Source organism: Euleptes europaea, chromosome 14 (genome assembly GCF_029931775.1).
Source record: "Euleptes europaea isolate rEulEur1 chromosome 14, rEulEur1.hap1, whole genome shotgun sequence".
Classification (NCBI taxonomy): domain Eukaryota; kingdom Metazoa; phylum Chordata; class Lepidosauria; order Squamata; family Sphaerodactylidae; genus Euleptes; species Euleptes europaea.
Genome location: NC_079325.1, coordinates 51,054,547 through 51,072,430, shown reverse-complemented (window position 1 = coordinate 51,072,430; position 17,884 = coordinate 51,054,547). Strand labels below are relative to the sequence as shown.

At 45.7% G+C, this 17,884-nt stretch overlaps 1 protein-coding gene across 1 annotated transcript in view; it reads right to left on the bottom strand.

Annotated features, from left to right (window-relative positions):
- NTNG2 (netrin G2) overlaps positions 1 to 13,692 on the bottom strand; it is a 122,661-nt gene extending 108,969 nt beyond the window's left edge. The window contains exon 1 of the mRNA XM_056860388.1: positions 13,459 to 13,692. Within this exon, the coding sequence (XP_056716366.1) occupies positions 13,459 to 13,671 (213 nt within the window). The 5' untranslated portion in view covers positions 13,672 to 13,692. The remainder of the gene's footprint in view (positions 1 to 13,458) is intronic.
- Between the last annotated feature and the right edge of the window lie 4,192 nt (positions 13,693 to 17,884).

Genomic DNA, 17,884 nt, shown 5'->3' with positions numbered 1-17,884 from the left:
CTCATTTTTGGCCGGCGACGAGTCCCTGGACAAACAGCGCTGATTGTGGTCACACAAAGTAGGCGCTGGGTCTGTGTGTAAGGCAGTCGCCCCGCGTCGGCGGGTCATCCCCTCTGTACTCCTCTGCTCCGGGATCCGAGCAGGGGTAGATCCACATCCTTGGCGCGTTCTGGTCCCGGGCGAGTCCGTTGATCCGTTGGGGCAACTCGCTATGAAGTGGCCCATCTTGCAGCACTTTAAACAGGCTCCCTCCTTAAAGCAGTGTGCTTTCTCCTCGGAGAATCCCCCACGGCTCTTCCTCTCTCACCGAGGTTCAGCCGTGGTGGCTTGGGAGGACTCTTTTGCCAAGCGATCTTTAGAGAACTGGAGCGTCTATGGGTCTCCACCTGGGCCGCCAGTCTGATCCACTCGTCGATCGTCTCCAGGTCTCCCAGGGTTAAACAGCCGTCCAACACTTCTCAACGCAGTCATTCGCGGAAGTGTTGAACCTTGGTGGCTTTGCTTCACTCTCGGATTTTGCAGGAGAGGGACTGGAACTCCTGGGCATATTCCATGACAGTGTGGGCCCCCTGCCTCAGCCTACGCAAGGCAATCTTGGCCTTCTCCCCCCTGTGAGGATCTTCAAAACGGCGTTGCAAAGCCGACATAAATGCATCCAATGATTTCAGGATTCCGGGCTCGGTCTCCGTCGCCGTCACCACCCATTCCACCAGCTCCTTCTCCAGCAAGCTGATCACGTACCGAACCCGGGCTTTTTCTGAAGGGAAAGTCTCTCCTTGATCCTTCATGAAGCTGGACAGCAGGAGTACGAAGTGGGGCAGCTGGGCGCAGCACCCGTCAAAAGACACCTTCAGGTCCCGGGCTGCAGGTCGCCTGGGTGGGATGGGTGGTGGTGATCTTGCGCTGACGGGCATTTGGAGGTCTCTCAGCGCTCCCAACACTGCTGCCATGTCTCTCTGGAGAGCTCGCAGTTGCGCCTGAAGATCCCGGTTCTTCAGGGTCAGTGCCTGGTTCTGTCCACGCAGCAGGGCTTCCTCTTCCCTGGTACCGAGGGCTGGGCTACCCGGAGCGTGGATGGTCGAGGGGCCATCCCACCGGTCGGTCGTCAGCCATTCTCGGCTCCACTCCTCTCCTCTCCGTATAGGGCGGTAAGTGGTCCTCGATGAAAACTGCCGAGGTCGGGTGCCGTCGCCGGCCGTTGGTCACCCCCCATCCTGTCTCGCAGCTCTGTCTGGGTAGGCAAGGAGCTCCACTCCGGAGTTTCGGGGAAACTAGCGAACTCGACTGGGTGCCGTCCCGGAGTTGCTTCTCCCCGGTTCTCCCCATACCAGTACTTCTGATAGAGGTCTTCATCCATTAAGAATGGGTTAGTGGATCGTCCGGACATCCTTTACTAGTACAAAAATAATAAAGAAGAGGGATTCTAGCCTACTGTGAGACTCCAGCACCTCGTTGCGTTTCTCTCATAAGGAACTTTACTCCAGACATAATTGCGAGTTTAAAAGTTTTATTTAAGAAAGCCAGCGAGTTCAGTGGGTCCGTTGAGACATAAGGCTAGAATGCAGACATGGGGAAACACCAGTACAATTAAAGGATTCATACAATAGGATTGATTAGTTTCAGGACACAATACAAAAGGGCCGAGTTGAGGCAGAGTTGCCTTGATGGTTTAGGTATAAGGAAACAATACAGAAGGTAACAGCCGGTAACTATTCACAGGAAAAACCATACATGAAACTAATGTGTGAAATAGCTAGGTGATTGCCAGGGCTCCCAGGCATTGTTCCGCGGGATCTGGTAACTCAATAACGATTAGCCGGGCAGGTCTCCATTGAGGTGTAGATGCTGGGGGGGGGGATGGGCAAAGGCCAAAAGCCAGGAAGCCTTAGCTGACATCTACTGTGCACTCGCACCAATGGGATTTTGCATTTTGCGCACAGCTAGGATTTGGAAACTCCTACAGCTAGTTTGTAGGTGCGGACGTCTCCTCTCCCCAGGGCCACAGCTTGGCCTGAGCATGCCAGACCACAGCCCATCCAGACTACAGAGATTCCCTGGTCCAGGTACCACCAGTAGGCAGATAATACAGTAACATGAGACCTGGAGACAGGAAAGCCCTGAGGTAGGGTTGCCAGGTCCCTCTTTGCCACTAGCGGGAGGTTTTTGGGGCAGAGCCTGAAAAGGGCGGGGTTTGGGGGTAGGGTCTTCAATGCAATAGAGTCCAATTGCCAAAGCGGCCATTTTCTCCAGGGGAACTGATCTCTATTGGCTGGAGATCAGTTGTAATAGGAGATCTCCAGCTAGTTCCTGGAGGTCGGCAACCGTACCCTGAGGGATATATGTGAGGTAGCCTGGTTCAGCCTTGGGACATGGACAATACCAATGAAGAGGACAGTGTTTCTAGGCATGTACAAGCTGACTTTCCCTCACAATTTAGCAGCTACATTAGAAAGAGGGACATCCAAGTGAAAGAGACTGCCTTTAGGGTCGACGAGTGGGAAACCTCAAGGAAACAATCCAGTGAATCCAGAATAATCTTGGAAGGGTCAGTTATGAGATTAAAGTTACCAGTTTTGACTCTCAGACCATTCTGAATGTTAGGAAAGCATCAGCCTCAAAGGACAACACTTTTTTTCCCTGCTTGCTTTTGCAGCTGAATGCATGATTCAGTCAGAAGAGAGATATTATGTCCCACTGACTCACTATGAGTAGACGTGTGTGTTACACACGTCTGCTAATGTGTTGTTCAAGGGCTGACTGTACTAACTGGCATACACAATTTCATATTCTGAAAACTGCAGCTTTTCACTTTAATTTAAAAAGTTTCTAAGCTGTTGCGGTTTCAGATAAAACTAGTAAACATATAAGCGGATGCCTGGGCAAAGCTTCTAGCAATCGGTGAAATGGGACCTTAATGTCACAGAATATTCTCTGATCTTCTATTCAGTTGCTTGTCAAAAAAGTCTCCCGTTAAAAGCCGGATTTTGGAAGAAGAATAAATTACATTTAATAGGGTTTTAAATGACTTTGTTGCCTCAGTGTCTTCAGAGAGGAGCAAACGGTATTTGCTGTCTACATTCTGAGAAGGTTTCACTGTTCAGAGAGATGCTATTCTCTGATAGACCAAGACCTGCTTCAGGCAGTATAAAATAGATCATTGAACTGTTTTAACTAAAGCTTGTGTGGGGGAAACTCAATATACACAGCAAATTCTAATTTAAGACCGAGACCCGCACTTCCTTTTAGATTCTTTTGTACTCAGATTCTCAGATTCAAATCCCAGGGTGGCCAGGAACAATCTTTGGGGGGACGAGAGAAAAACCTTTGCTGCCAGAGATGGAAACATTTCATAAATATCAGGATCCGACAGCCAGCAAGGAGCCATTGACCCAAATTTCAAATGTAGCAATAAATGGCAGTCATATTGGCAGTGGGAAGGGAGACAATTAGGTACCAACCCCTACTATTGAGGCCAAAACACTATCTCCTCTTGCATCTTCAAACAACGATGACCAATGGATAGAATCCGCTCATTCAAAACAATTCCTTTCCCCCCTGTCCCATCGCTTGATTAACCATATTCATAATGCCTTTCTTCTTCTCTAGCTACATTTCCCAGTAGCTCCGAAACTCTGCACCCTTTGAGGCCCCAGTGCATTCATTCTGTCAGTTCTCCTAAAGACAACTCCATCAGCATCTTACACCCCAATCTGAAATGCATCTGCCCAATTTTGATTAGCAAGATAGTGAGTATAATTCACTTCCCGTGGAAGCCAGAGTCAGAAACGCCACTTGTTTCAATATGGGTAATCAGTAAAACATTGGTTTATGTTCATATTTAATAATCACAATGGGAGAGCTGGCGGCTCTGACCAATTATCAATTTTGGCACTCCGTGAAAAAAAGACTTCCCCAGTGCCCATTCGTATTGGCTGATTTGTTCAAGATACATACTTCTTGAACAGCTTCTTCAGTTCAATAGACTCTTAAGAAGCTTTACCTACTCAGTGAAAGGAGAGATAAAAGAGAAAAGGAGCTCTCACCTCTACTCCTGAGCCCTTGCTCATAAAACCTTTGCTAGGGCCTGTTCATTCTTTCCCAGAGTACCCTTTTTCAGTTTCCATCTTGACACATGCCTAGGAATAGGGTTGCCAGCTCCGGGTTGGGATATACCTAGAGATTTTTGGGGCAGAGCCTGTGGAGGGCGGGTTTTGGGGAGGGGAGGGACTTCAGTGCCATAGAGTCCAATGGCCAAAGCAGCCATTTTCTCCAGGTGAACTGATGTCTATTGGCTGGAGATTGGTTGTAATAGCAGGAGGTCTCCAGCTAGTACCTGGAGGTGGCAACCCCACCTAGGAAGCCACTATCTATGAACACCTCTATAATATATGCTAATAGCAGTTTAAAAGTCATTCCAACATAAGAATAACTCTGCCGGATCAGACCAGTGGTCCATCCAGTCCAGCATCCTGTTTCACAAAGCAACCAAAACAATAGCCCTGGAGGGACAACTAACATGGCATAGAGGTCGAGGCCTTCCCCTGATGCTGTCTTCTAGCACTGAGATTCAGAGGCTTTCTGTTTGTGAATGTGGAGGTTTCTTTCAGTCATCATGGTTGGCAGCCAGTGATGGACCTCTGCTCCATTGATCTGTCTAACCCTCTTTTAAAGCCATCCATGCTGGTGGCCATCACTATGTGAACTGGCAGAGAATTCCACTAATTACTAGGGTTGCCAACCTCCAGCTACTAGCTGGATATCTCCTGCCATTACAACTGATCTTCAGCTGATAAGAGATCAGTTCCCCTGGAGAAAATGGCCGCTTTGGCAATTGGACTCTATGGTGGTGAAGACCCTCCCCAAATCCTGCCCACTTCAGGCTCTGCCTCAAAACCCTCTCCCCAGTTACGAAAAGGGACCTGGCAACCCAATCAATTACGGTACTCAATGAGTAAAGTATTATTTTCCTTTGTCCCTCCTGAACCTATTGCCCATCAACTTTATCAGGTGCCCTATGTTCTGTTTTGGGGAGAGGGAGAAAAAGTCCTGTCTATCCACTTCCTCTGCCCCATACATAATATTATAAGCCTCTATCATACCCCATTATTTGCCATTTTTTTCCTAAACTGAAAAATCCTAGAACCTTCATCCTTTCCTCACAGAAAAACTGCTCTAGTTCCTTAGCCATGAACTTGGTTGTCCGCTATTGTACTTTTTCCAACTCTGCAATATCCGTTTTTGATAACTCTAGTTTTGCAGTGACAGGAAGTAGGAATCTCTAGTAGGAAATTTATACATCCCCGCCAAATGGCATTTCCCAAAATTCTGTTAGAGAAGCCATGACTGTTATACTGATATGAAACACTCACTGTAACGTTTCCTACTTATGTAATACTCTTTTCTGCATTGCTTAGCATATCATGTCTATGCTTTGTTTCAGATTTCTGTAGACCTAGTCCTATTTGCCCCAGGCTAGCCTGATCTTGTCAGATCTCTGACGCTAAGCAGGGTCGGTCCTAGTTAGAACCTGGATGGGCGACCTTCAAGGAATACCAGGGTCATGACATGGAGGCTGGCAATGGCAAACCACCTCTGAAAGTCTCTTGCTTTGAAAACCCTATGGGGCCGCCCTAAGTCAGATGTGATTTGACAGCACACACACACTCCTGTTACATTGCTTATCAGATATTTCATCTGACTGATCACATTGATCAACACTGGGTAATCTGCCTCGAGTCCCTGTGAGAAAGGAAGATTATAAATAAAGCAAATAAACGAAAAAACGTAGACAATTCCTATGAACTTATGAATTGGTGAAGGAAAATCTAACAGAGATGACCTCATAATTCCACATGCTCTGTGTTATAGTGCAATCCTAAACAGAATTATGCCCCTCTAAAACCATCAATTTCAGTGGACGTAGATGCAACTCTACTCAGGATTGCATGGCTAGCTGCAGAAAAAATAAACGGGAGTCTTGTGCATCTGACGAAGCAGGCTCTAGTCCACGAATGTTTATGCTGGTATTGAAGCCTGTTAGTCTTTCAAGGTGTCACAAGACTTCTAGCGGAGAAGAACTCTGAAATACCCCAAATAACTTCACTGAAGCTCTGACCCTCATTGTGGGGACAAAATCAGGGCTATCCTAAACAAGATATAAGGAACAGAGAAGAAGAAGAGTTGGTTTTTATATGCCAACTTTGTCTACCTTTTAAGGAGAATCAAACTGGCTTAAAATCTCCTTCCCTTCCTCTCCCCACAATAGACACCTTGTGGGCTAGGTGGGCCTGAGAGAGCTCTAAGAGAACTGTGACCAGCCAAAGGTCACCCAGCTGGCTTCATGTGTAGGAGTGGGGAAACCAATCTGGTTCACCAGATTAGAGTCCACTGCTCTTAGCCACAATACCACGCTGGCTCACTATACCACCGCTCTTAACCACTATACCATCGTATTATGTGCAAAAAAAAGCACATAATACGATGCGCTCTGTACTCTCCCACTTCAGACTTCGTGCACTCGAACTAGGACAGTCCCCGTTTTCTGACAAATGACTGTTTCTATTTTGCTTTAAGGGATATGCCTTTTTAGGGTTGCCAGGTCCCTCTTCTCAACCGGCGGGAGATTTTGGGGGCGGAGCCTGAAGAGGGCAGGGTTTGGGGAGGGACTTCAATGCCATAGAGTTCAATTGCCAAAGTGGCCATTTTTCTCCAGGTGATCTGATCTCTATCGGCTGGAGATCAGTTGAATTAGCAGGACATCTCCTGCTACTACCTGGCAATTCGCAACCCTAATGTATGCACATATGTGGACACAGATCTTCAACATCCTGCCCCCGGCTCCCATTCCCCATGAGTTAAATGTCTGTGAGATAGAAGTGAACCATGAGCCCAGTGTACAGGCAGATACACACAAGCACATGGACACAACCCCACAGCACTGCCCGCCTTCCACTGCCTCCTTCCAAATACACAAAGCGTTAAGTAGCAAAGGTGGTTGGAATCACACACAAAAAAGTTGTGTAATGCCTTGGTTAGGACCAAGAGAATTATAAAACAGTGAACAAGCTTAGGGTTCCTCAGAACTTTCATAGGGCTGGACATTAAGTGCAAAACAGACCACCACCACCCCAAAAAAAGTGGGGGAGAAGAAAAAGATGTCTTCGGGCATGTTGAAGACCCCTGGTTTTGCCACCTGAAGCAACATTAAATGGGATATAGTTACAAGTACTTACTACTTAGGTTTTGTTTGGTCCAGGGACAAGAGCTGACAGGTTAAGCCAAAAGCTTTGTAAAGAGGTGGGTTTTGCATGTGAGAGGAGCCCACTCTAGGGTTGCCAACCTCCAGGAACTAGCTGTGTTTGGGACCTGTATGAATCTTATCTGTAGCCCTTCTAATGGTTTCACGGCTTTTGGTTGCAAAGATCTACTTAGCGCATTCCTCTCTATCAGATGCATTCAGTGTGTTTTCTTTCTCTGCCTCTCCCTCCCTCCCATCTTCTGTGAAATTTACAATTCATTTTTAAGGTGTCCCTGCCTGAAGGGCATTGACAGGAACAAGAAGAAGTTCAAGAACTGTGAAAATAAAACCCTCGACATTAATAAGCGGCAAGAATGAGCTGTGGAGTGGAAAGAGCAGCCAGATGTGAAGAGAACTGGCTTCAGACCCTAGAAGGGATGGGGCTCGGTGGAATTTTTCCCCAACTGCTTTGACATTGGCAGTAGCTCCTCCTTCTGAGTCCAGGTTGCAAATCCCACCCAGCGGCACAGGGATTTTGGGGTTCTGGTTCTGCAAGGTTTTCTTAGAGTAATAATGAGAACACTCATTAACTCACAAGGGTCACCTTGAAGACTGGAATCTGATGTGTTTAAGGATAAAAAAAGAGAAGATGCTAGAAAATCTAGGAAGAAGAGTTGGTTTTTATATGCCGACTTTCTGTACCACTTAAGGAAGAATCAAACCGGCTTACAAGCACCTTCCCTTCCCCTCCCCACAACAGACACCCTGTGAGGTAGGTGGGGCTGAGAGAGCTCTAAGAGAGCTGCAACTGGCCCAAGGTCACCCAGCTGGCTTCATGTGGAGGAGTGGAGGAACAAATCAGGTTCACCAGATTAGCCTCCGCCGCTCATGTGGAGGAGTGGGGAATCAAACCCGGTTCTCCAGATCAGAGTCCACCACTCCCAACCACTGCTCTTAACCACTACATCATCCTGAAAGACAAGACGCTGGAAGATCTAGGAACAGAACACCAGCACATTTTCTACTGCTAAATAATAAATAGCAGCCAAGTGGCCCTGGAGGTTGGCAGCCCTACATCGAGGGCAACCACAAACGCTTCCGAGCAATTAAGAATTCCAGAAATCTGTTCCGAAAACGTCCAAATGACTCGTGTCTTCTCTGACTCAAATATTCCGCTGCACTCCAATCTGAACAAGAAATGGATGGGCTTACCCTGATGGGCCACGAGGCACTCAGAGAGTGGCTGGCTCAGTCCTCAGTGGATCCCCCCGAATTCTACTAAGTAGAGCTGCGCCAGACCACAGGACCATCTAAGTTGTGTGCTGTCTCCTTTTGATTGACAGCGGCTCCCTGGCGTCTCAGGCAAGGGAAGGTGGGTGATATATGCAGTGGAGTCGCTGCCAACTGTATCAAAGCAAACACTTCAAAAAACATGTTTCAACACAATGCATTTTTATCTTCAGTGTAGTATCGTCTATCATTGCCTCAGAGGGCAAATTTTTAAAACATCAAGGGGGTTGTATAGGGAAAGACCCTACCTTCTGCACCAGATTGCAAGTGAGGGAGTACTGCTATAGTCAACCCCAGTCTTGTTTACACACAGAGACTATATTGCTGTAGTAAACCTATAAATATATATATAGCAAATAAATATATTGCTGTAGTATACCTTGTTTACTAGATGTGCATGCCAAAGGCACAAATCCCTTTGCTTAGTACAAGATGACTGTTTGACAAACACTGTTTAACACGGCTAACACATGAAGCTGACTTATACTGAATCAGACCCTTGGTCCATCAAAGTCAGTATTGTCTACTTAGACCGGCCACCAGCTCTCCAGGTTCTCAGGTAGAAGTCCTTCACATCACCTACCTGCCTGGTCCCTTTAACTGGAGATGCCAGGGACTGAACCTGGGACTTTCTGCATGCCAAGCAGATGCTCTACCACTGAGCTACAGCCCCTCCCCTGGGACGTTTAAAAAGAAACCAGAACAAGTGTTCTTACAACACACTGCCTTTAAAAAACAATTAATCTTGAACATATCTAAGAATATATTCTTCAACATACCATTTAAATCGTACTGACAATCTTGTTCCTGTGTCTGAAATCTGAACGAGTACCTCTGAACTTAAGGCCCATGGTAGCTCGATCTTGCCAGATCTCAGAAGTTAAGCAAGGTCAACCGTGGTCGGTACCAGGATGAGAGACCACCAAGGAAGTCCAGGGTTCTTATGCAGAGGCAGGTAATGGCAAACCATCCCTGAACGTCTCTTGCCATGAAAACTCTACAGGGTTGCCATAAGTTGGCTGCAACTGGATGGCACTTTAAGCACACACACCCCTGAACCTAATGACTCAATCATACTGTGAGTTGACATATTTTTGCAAAAACAGGGCAGATGTTCCCCTTGGTGCTGTAGGGTAGCACTGCTTCCGTGCACCCCCAACTTACTCCTAAGCCAAAACAGAATCAAGCTAAAGAAACAGGGAAGGAACAATCTTGTCAGTATCATGGCTCACAGATTCCTCTGCCCACTCCTAGCCATGTCAGGATTTCAAACCCTGGTACTCCAGCTAAGCTATGGCAAGGCCTTCCTAAAGACCATAAGATTGTCATCTAATGACCCACCACAAAGTTGTGGCTAAAGGATGGAACTGCAGGGGAACAATTAAAGAAGCCTCCTGACAGCAATAGGCCAGAGCAGATCAGGCAATGTTCCCAAACCCCTGTAAAACTTTTCAATCGAGTTTGTTTGCAGGTCTAAGCAAAGGAGACTTCGGTGCTTCTGGTGATGGACCCCCTTCCCCATCTAACAGTCAAATTATTATCTTTGCAGAAATGTGGTGAGTGACAACCCATTGGAGGATGTCACATGAACGAACGAAGCAGCCTTATACTGAATCAAACCCTTGGTCCATCAAAGTCAGTACTGTCTACTCAAACCAGCAGCGGCTCTCCAGAGTCTCAGGCAGAGGTCTTTCACATGACCTACTTGCCTAGTCCCTTTAACTGGAGATGTCAGGGATTGAACCTGGGGCCTTATGGATGTCAAGCAAATGCTCTACCACTGAGCCACTGCTCAGGTCCCTGCATATATTAAAGAAGCATGTCAGGGAGATGGCTAGACTATAACTCTTATCCCTGACATTAGTTTTCTATCAGCAACATTTTTTTTGTATGGAGGAATATTCAGCCATGGGATGCCCGGCTGCATTCTTTAGTGAACACATGAACACATGAAGTTGCCTTATACTGAATCAGACCATTGGTCCATCAAAGTCAGTACTGTCTACTCAGACCAACAGCGGCACTCCAGGGTCTCAGGCAAAGGTCTTTCACATCACCTACTTGCCTAGTCCCTTTAACTGGAGATGCTGGGGATTGAACCTGGGACCAGCTGCATGCCAAGCAGATGCTCTACCACTGAGCCACAGTCCCTCCCCTTTTCAAGTCTTAGCTCTACCCCTCAATAAGGCCTGGTAGAGGTTCACCTAGACTCCCAGATCAGTTGCTCTGTTCGTGTCAAGTACTTAACTTCTAAAGTAAGACTGGCCCGTTTGTGCCAGCTCAACAAATTCCAGAAGCATGAGGGAAGACACCAGGTATGGGGATTATGGGATGAAAGAATTATACTCTGCAAGTACTCAGAGACGCTCCCTATTTTATTCTTGTTCCAAAGCTCAACTGTAGCATTAAAAACAGACTCGAGAGCTGAAATATGGTGAGTCCTGGACCACATAAAACCCTGCTCTCCTCCCCAATTGTGTCCAATAAGCATCATCCACCTCAAACACTCGTTCTTAATGCTCAGCAATCAAGTCACAGTGCTGCTCTTCCGCAATAGACATCCTCTTTTAAAAAAAAAAATAAGAAAAATCCTGCCCTTAATGCTGCTCTCTATCAATTATTCAACAACTCCATGCTGATAATGAGATCTAAGAACAACCTTCAGGTTTTCGTGAGTTTCACCTTTGATCTAGGGGCTATCATTATCTTTGTGCCCTAAGTCATGCAAGGGAGTTCACTCCCTCTCTCCCATACCATTCGGCTAAGACTGTACCATATATTTCATTCTTGTAAAGCGCCTGTGAGAATGGGAGCGAAGCCAGACCTAGACATTGTGGTGCCTGAAACAGAAAATCCAAATGATGTTTCTCCCCCCCCCCACAGCAATTAATAAATATGGGACTCAATCTGAGGTGGGACCCTCCTATGCCAGCCCCATGAAAATTAATTCCACAAGAGAATTTCACCATAGATTGTCACACTGGTTAGTAGGGTTGCCATCCTCCAGACGGGGCCCAGGATTACAACTGATCTTACAACAGAGATCAGTTCCCCTGGAAGAAATGGCAGCTTTAGAGGATGGACTCTATAGTATTATACCCCACTGAGGTCCCTCACCACCCTAAACCCCACCCTCCCCAGGCTCCACCCAAAAAAACTCCAAGAATTTTCCAACCCAGAGTTAACTTCCCTTATTCATTGCATCTGTTACAGACCAATCTTATGCATGATTACTCAGAAGTAAGTCCAGTTGTGGCTTACCCCCAAGTAATCGTTATTAGAATGAGAGACAAAGGATGAATGACCCACCCTTCTTGACACCCAACACCTAATGCCTTATAGGATAATGCACATGCATCAATGGTATAGAAAGCATGATATGTTGAATGACAAGCTTATAATGAATGACCACCCAGAGGGCTTCCTGGAGAGATCTGTAGCTCTATCGGACTAAGAAGGGAACGTTTCATAAACTGGAAGAGATTACTGTCTTTTTTAAAGCCACCAGTACGCCATACATAAGTCACGCAGGTATGAGAGGGCTAGTATAAATTCTGTGGGCTAGCAACTTTTTTTTTTTTAATATAAACGGATACAGAAAAAGGATATAGGGAAAAACAAGAATATCCACATTTCTATGCCCAAGCCACCATATCATAATACATTTTTATCCCCGTCACCAACTTTAGACTTTAATTAATATACTCTAACCTTTATCAGTTGGGCAGGTGACTTTTGTGGTCCGATTTGCAAGGTTGCAGTATTAATCTAATGCACTGCTAACAATGCTTCTCAAAAGATATTTTATGAAACAGTCGTTTATTAGTTATGTCTTTACCGACCTGCTCCACCATAATTATTGACCTTCCCATTTCACAGATGGGGAAAGCGAAGAAAGGAGATGACTTTTGCATATACATTGCATACATATTGATTCTGCTTCTGTAAGTGTTCCGTCACTCACAGTATGATGAAATGGAAGAAACGTCAGGAGTTTCCCCACAGACACTGCATTACTATATAATTTGGTCCATGCTGAAATAAATGACACTGATTTGCCATTTACATCCCACCTTTCTGTCACTGAACTTAAAGCAGCGCACATTGGGTTGCCAGGCAGACTCCTACACAGGCACTAACTCACTTCTGCAAGGTTAATGCATCCTGTATCTTGAAGCCATGCCCTGGAACTAAACAACCACATTTGGCCTGATTCATACAACTTTATTCTACATTCAGAAGTTAATCTGAACTGGCTCTGCAGTGGACTGGCACATTGGTTTTGCAAAATCAAGGTACTCAGTTCATGACCCAACACACGCTAGTTCAATGTACTTTGTAGAGATTTTCAGGGATGTAGCAAGTTCTGATCTGTACCGCTCAGGAGTATTTATAAGATTGGCTAACCACCTGAAAATCTGCTGGGAAAGTCAATTTGCATTGACCTGAACGTGTGTGTTTGGGGGGGGAGAGAGAGAATGACAAGAATGCGCTGTGTGCATTAAATAAGCATGTACAAAACACTTATGATTGTGTTTAATGAGATAAAACCCAAAACAAACCAGGACCATGTTACGGAGCAGATGGGAACATTTATCTACCTCATCTTACCTTCCATTATCACTCAATGCCTTTCCCAAATTCAGGCAATGTTATCAACTATATTTGCCCTTGACTACTCTTTTCAAGGTCCCTCAGGATGGGGAGGCAAGGAAGAGAACGCAGACATTCAGACGTGGCCATGAGGGAAAGACCATAAAAACTCAAAATGAACACTTCGACTTCTATTTGCCTCATCGCACTATTTTATTAGTCTCATTTTGAGTGCCTTTTCGTAGATTTGTCTCATCCAGACAGCATTCAGTCTGCTACTGAGCTGTTTGCTCCAGATCCCCCACTGCCCCTCTAGAAAAGAAATAACATCTACTTACATGAGTGCAAAACCTCTCTGGGGGGTTCCCACAGGTGATCTCCAAGGGGTCCACTTTCACGGTCATGTAGTCCTTCATCTGTATCGCCTTAGGTTGGCAGGCGTAGAACTCCCACATGGGCCCATCGTCTGTGGTCACCCAGGATTTGCAGATGTCATACTGTCCCATGATCAGCGGGAGGCAGTGCAACAGGAAAGCCGTGTGGTGCAGCATGGTAGCTGGGGCCAGGCGCCGAATTCCTGGGCGAGGGGAAGAGTCTTGAGCAAGGCAGACACCAGCTGAGGGGGGGCTCTCTGGATCAGCATGGACTCTCCACGTCTAACATAAAGCAATGGAAGCTAACAGTCCAGGTAGCGCCAATAATGTCCCAGCTTCATATGGGTATTTAGGCGAGGAAAAAGCCTTTGTTAGGGGGATTCAGTTCAGAGAGTGCGGAACAAGCGTTCCAAGTTTGCTGATCAGCTGTCAAAAGTCTTCCTTAACTTCATTTTTCTTTTCCTTTCTTGCTTCTGGGGAAAGGGGGTGTCTAAAGGATCCTCCAAATCAGTGTATCTAGAGGTGACTCTCCTCAGTCAAATCGATAGAGCTATCAAGTTCTGATTCCGTGATGAAATTTGACCAGTGGAAGAGGTGGAGGTGGAACCGGAGATGCTCCGCAGTTGGGGCTAGATCAAGTTTTCTTCAACCTTTTTCATCTGCTACAAAGGGAATCTTTCTAAAGTGATTGCCACTGCAGAATGCTTTGATTTTTTTTAAAAAGGGGGGGAAACTTTATGTTAAAAAAATAGCATAGAAGCATGACATGGAGCTTTGAAAGTGCATAAATAAAATCTTTGGGAATATACTTTCCAGGAAAATAATTGTACTTCTTTTTTAAAGCAGAAATTTGACTTAGCAATCTTCTCTATTTTCTATTGAAACAACACTATAGGCATCTTATTTAGAAATAGGCTTGTGGAGTTTTTCTTTTTAGCTTTCCTTCAAAACAGTTGAGGCACTCATCGATAACAGTTGATGGTTGATGCCACCTTTTGCCAACTTCCTGTGAAGCATCCAAAGCTTTCAGCTACAGATGAGGCATTTTCCTGAGATCCTGCAATACCACCTGCAATAAAAGGGGGGGGGAGTCAAATTAACTGGAAAAAAATCAACGACAAAGCATTTACAAAAGCATTTAAAACAGAGCTTTAAAACTTCCCCAAAGGTGACTGCCACATTACCATGGTTTAAGGAGTGCTTTGAATAGCAGCGCCTCTGTTATTATCCAGAGCAATGACCATTCCAATAACCTAAAGGAGAAAAGGATCTATATAGCCAGACACAGGAAAGGAAACTGGGTATATCTTAAACCTGACCAGTCTTCAAAAGCCTTGCCAGATAAATAACACAGCCAGACAACCAGAGACGCAGTCCAGCTTCCACTCTGAGGATTTATTTGAACAATGAAATTTAATAAAAAACAATTTGAAAGACTAATCACATTTCAGGCTCTCCTAATACACAAAGAGCAGTGACCTCTCCTAACATTCATGGGAATTTAATCCAACATCTCTGCAATCTTGCGCACTCCCACTCCAATAGAGCTATTACGGGGGGGGGGCTCACTCACAAATCAAAATGAGTAAGAACAACACAGGCATGCACACACTCACACTGTAAAGCCAGCGCTTTCACTGAGAGGGGGTGGGGAGAGAGAGAATGAGAATATCCCGGAGCAGATCCTAGAGGGCTTGTTTTTTGGAACAACCTCTTGAGCACAGGATCAGTCTCTTTATCCCACAACTTCCATGCCATTAAATGATTGCTCAAATAGGATGCACAGTATTTCTTTCACGATCGCTCAGTCTCTGTGTGGTATTCTAGCTTACATCTTCAGGCACACACAGAAGGGAGAGGATTATGCATCGATACCGCCAGTGTCTCTCTTCTCTCCCACTTTAAGGGAAAAAAAGAGTCTAAAAGCTAACCCGATTAAGATGCTTCGTTTCCAAAAACAAGAGCCCCTCTTTCATGCTTCATTGTCGAGCTGTTTACAGAGCTGCCTTGGCCCAGAATAAACTCCCAAAGCCAGAAAAGTCTGGTTGCTATTTTTGAAGTCATGAGTGAATAAATGGGGGTTGAAGGGGGGGGGGGAAGAATGAAGCGGAGTGACACAAAAATTTCTCCGTAAGCTCCCACTGACATCAGGTTTGTCTTTTCAATGCTAAATATCACTTCCTTATCACCGCAAATTTGTCATCAGCTTTTATGAGGTTCACAATGATAACAGACGTAAAGACACTGTCATGCAAACCCACAGGGTTTTTGCTGGGGGAGGGGGTGTTGTTGTTTTTTTGCTAATGGGAGAAACATTATGTCAGTCTGACAAGGCTACTGTCATAACCATAGAGAAATTACATTTTGCACCGGAGTACTACGATGAAGAAAGTTGAGCTGCAAAGAACCAATAATATCAGCTGCAATGTTGATACATGCTGGCAATAAAAACTGTTTTCAGACGTCTTCACAGAGAGCCAGATATGCTAGTTGCTAATTGCTGTTCTAGCAGTTGAACATCACAGGTGTTTCAGAAGAAGCAGTTGACCAGCGTTGCCCTCCAAGAATTTGGTATAAGTCATATTTTTAAAAAAAGGGCTTAGCTGATGATTTCCTTTCTGTACTGCAAAAATAAATCTTCACCTGATATTATTAAGGAATTGCACTTCTTGGAACAAGTGGAATCAATGGCTTTATTTTCTTTTAAGAGTACACGACAGTCACAAGGGACTGATAGCCAACCCCACAAAATTAGATTTTATCCAGGTAGCTGGACTTTGTTCTTTTCAACTTTATTGGATTAACATGCTTTTGAAATAAAGAGGCAACACAGGGTTACAGCACCCTGTTGGGGAATTAAATGCAGAAAGTAAACTTAATGGCTCACTTTGCAATTAAACGCAGTCTTTCCCAGAAAGGGATTTTAAAAAAAAAGAAGAAGAAGCCTGAACATAAAACAGATTGCAAAAGAAATCATTTTCCAAAGCTCTTCTGGTCACCCCTCCCCCTTTAAACGGATCATGTTATTTTGATTCATTAACCAAATTTAGAAAAGAGACCCTAAATATATTACCTAGGAGACCTGCAGACGCCGCACAGACAAATACTGGAACAGACCAGAGCCCTGATCCTCTCACTCACAGGTACCTGCCATCTTCAGCATAGGTTTCTAGTCTCAGGCAGCTTAAGCTCTTCCCTCAACTCTGTTTCTAAGGGATCTGTTACACAGAGACATTTAAAGGGCTATGGATAGAAAACAGGAAACGGTGGCTGTGTAATCTGATGGTCTCTCGCTTCTCACCAACTTATTTTTGGGGTCTTGAAAATCAATGAGGTGGTGACATCACTTTCCTGGCACGAGAAGGCAAGATGAACCACCGAGAGAGAGCGGCACGACCAGGATTGTTTGTGCCACTCACCTGAAAACTGGGGGCGGGGGGGGGGGGGTTGCGGCTGTGCGAAGAGGCAGATGGGGTTGTTTGCAAATTAAAAGTCCGCTAACAAGATACAGGGCAGATCAAGTCCTCGCACCTGTGCCAGGATGCCAAAACTGTAGGCAAGACAAACTGCAGGAGAGCGGCTAATTTCAGAAAGTTTGGGCAAACAGTCACTAACAGGATGAGGGTTGTTTTTTTTAAATTGTCTAGAGAAGTTTAGGCTTGGGATCTTGAGTCTCTCCCCATCCTTGTGATTTTGCAATAAGTTCCCCAGCCGGAGAGCTTTACCGGTATGCCCTCTTCTCTTAGAACAAGCATGAGCAAAATGAATACTCTAGCATCCAGTCCTGATGTGCCCCGAGAAAGTAATTCAATGAATACCTTTTCCTCTCTCTCTCATACACTTCGGAAAGAATGCAATATGCTCTTGGAGGGGGCAAACCTCAGTTTCTTCTTCATCCCTTGCGAGGGATTCGCCTTTTCTAGCAGCGACACCCCTCCCCCGGCTGCACCCCCAGAGGGAAATTTTAACACCATTAAAACCTTAAGACTTTTAAGAGCATTCAGATTTTAATACTGTTAAAACCGGACCGAACACCGTGACAACGCTGAGCGTTAGAGGCAAAGAAGGGGAAAGAGGCAGGCAGAAGTTTCCCAAGGCAGGGGCGGGCGGTTGCAAGAACCCGAAATCGCTTTGCTACCCGGGGGGCTTTTCCGGAAGGGGGGGGGAAAGAAAGTTCCCCTCTGCGAGGATGTCGTTGCAGCAAGCCAAAATCGGGGTTGCGTTTTGCAGCCGGAGGGGCAGAAGGGTTCCCGGCAGAGGGGGGCTTCCCGCCCCGGGGACGTTGAACACACCAAGCTGCCCTCCCACGGAATCGGACACTGGCTCCCATCCGAGTCAGCGCGGTCGGCTCTACTCCGTTGCAAGCGAAGGCTTGCAAACCATTTATTCA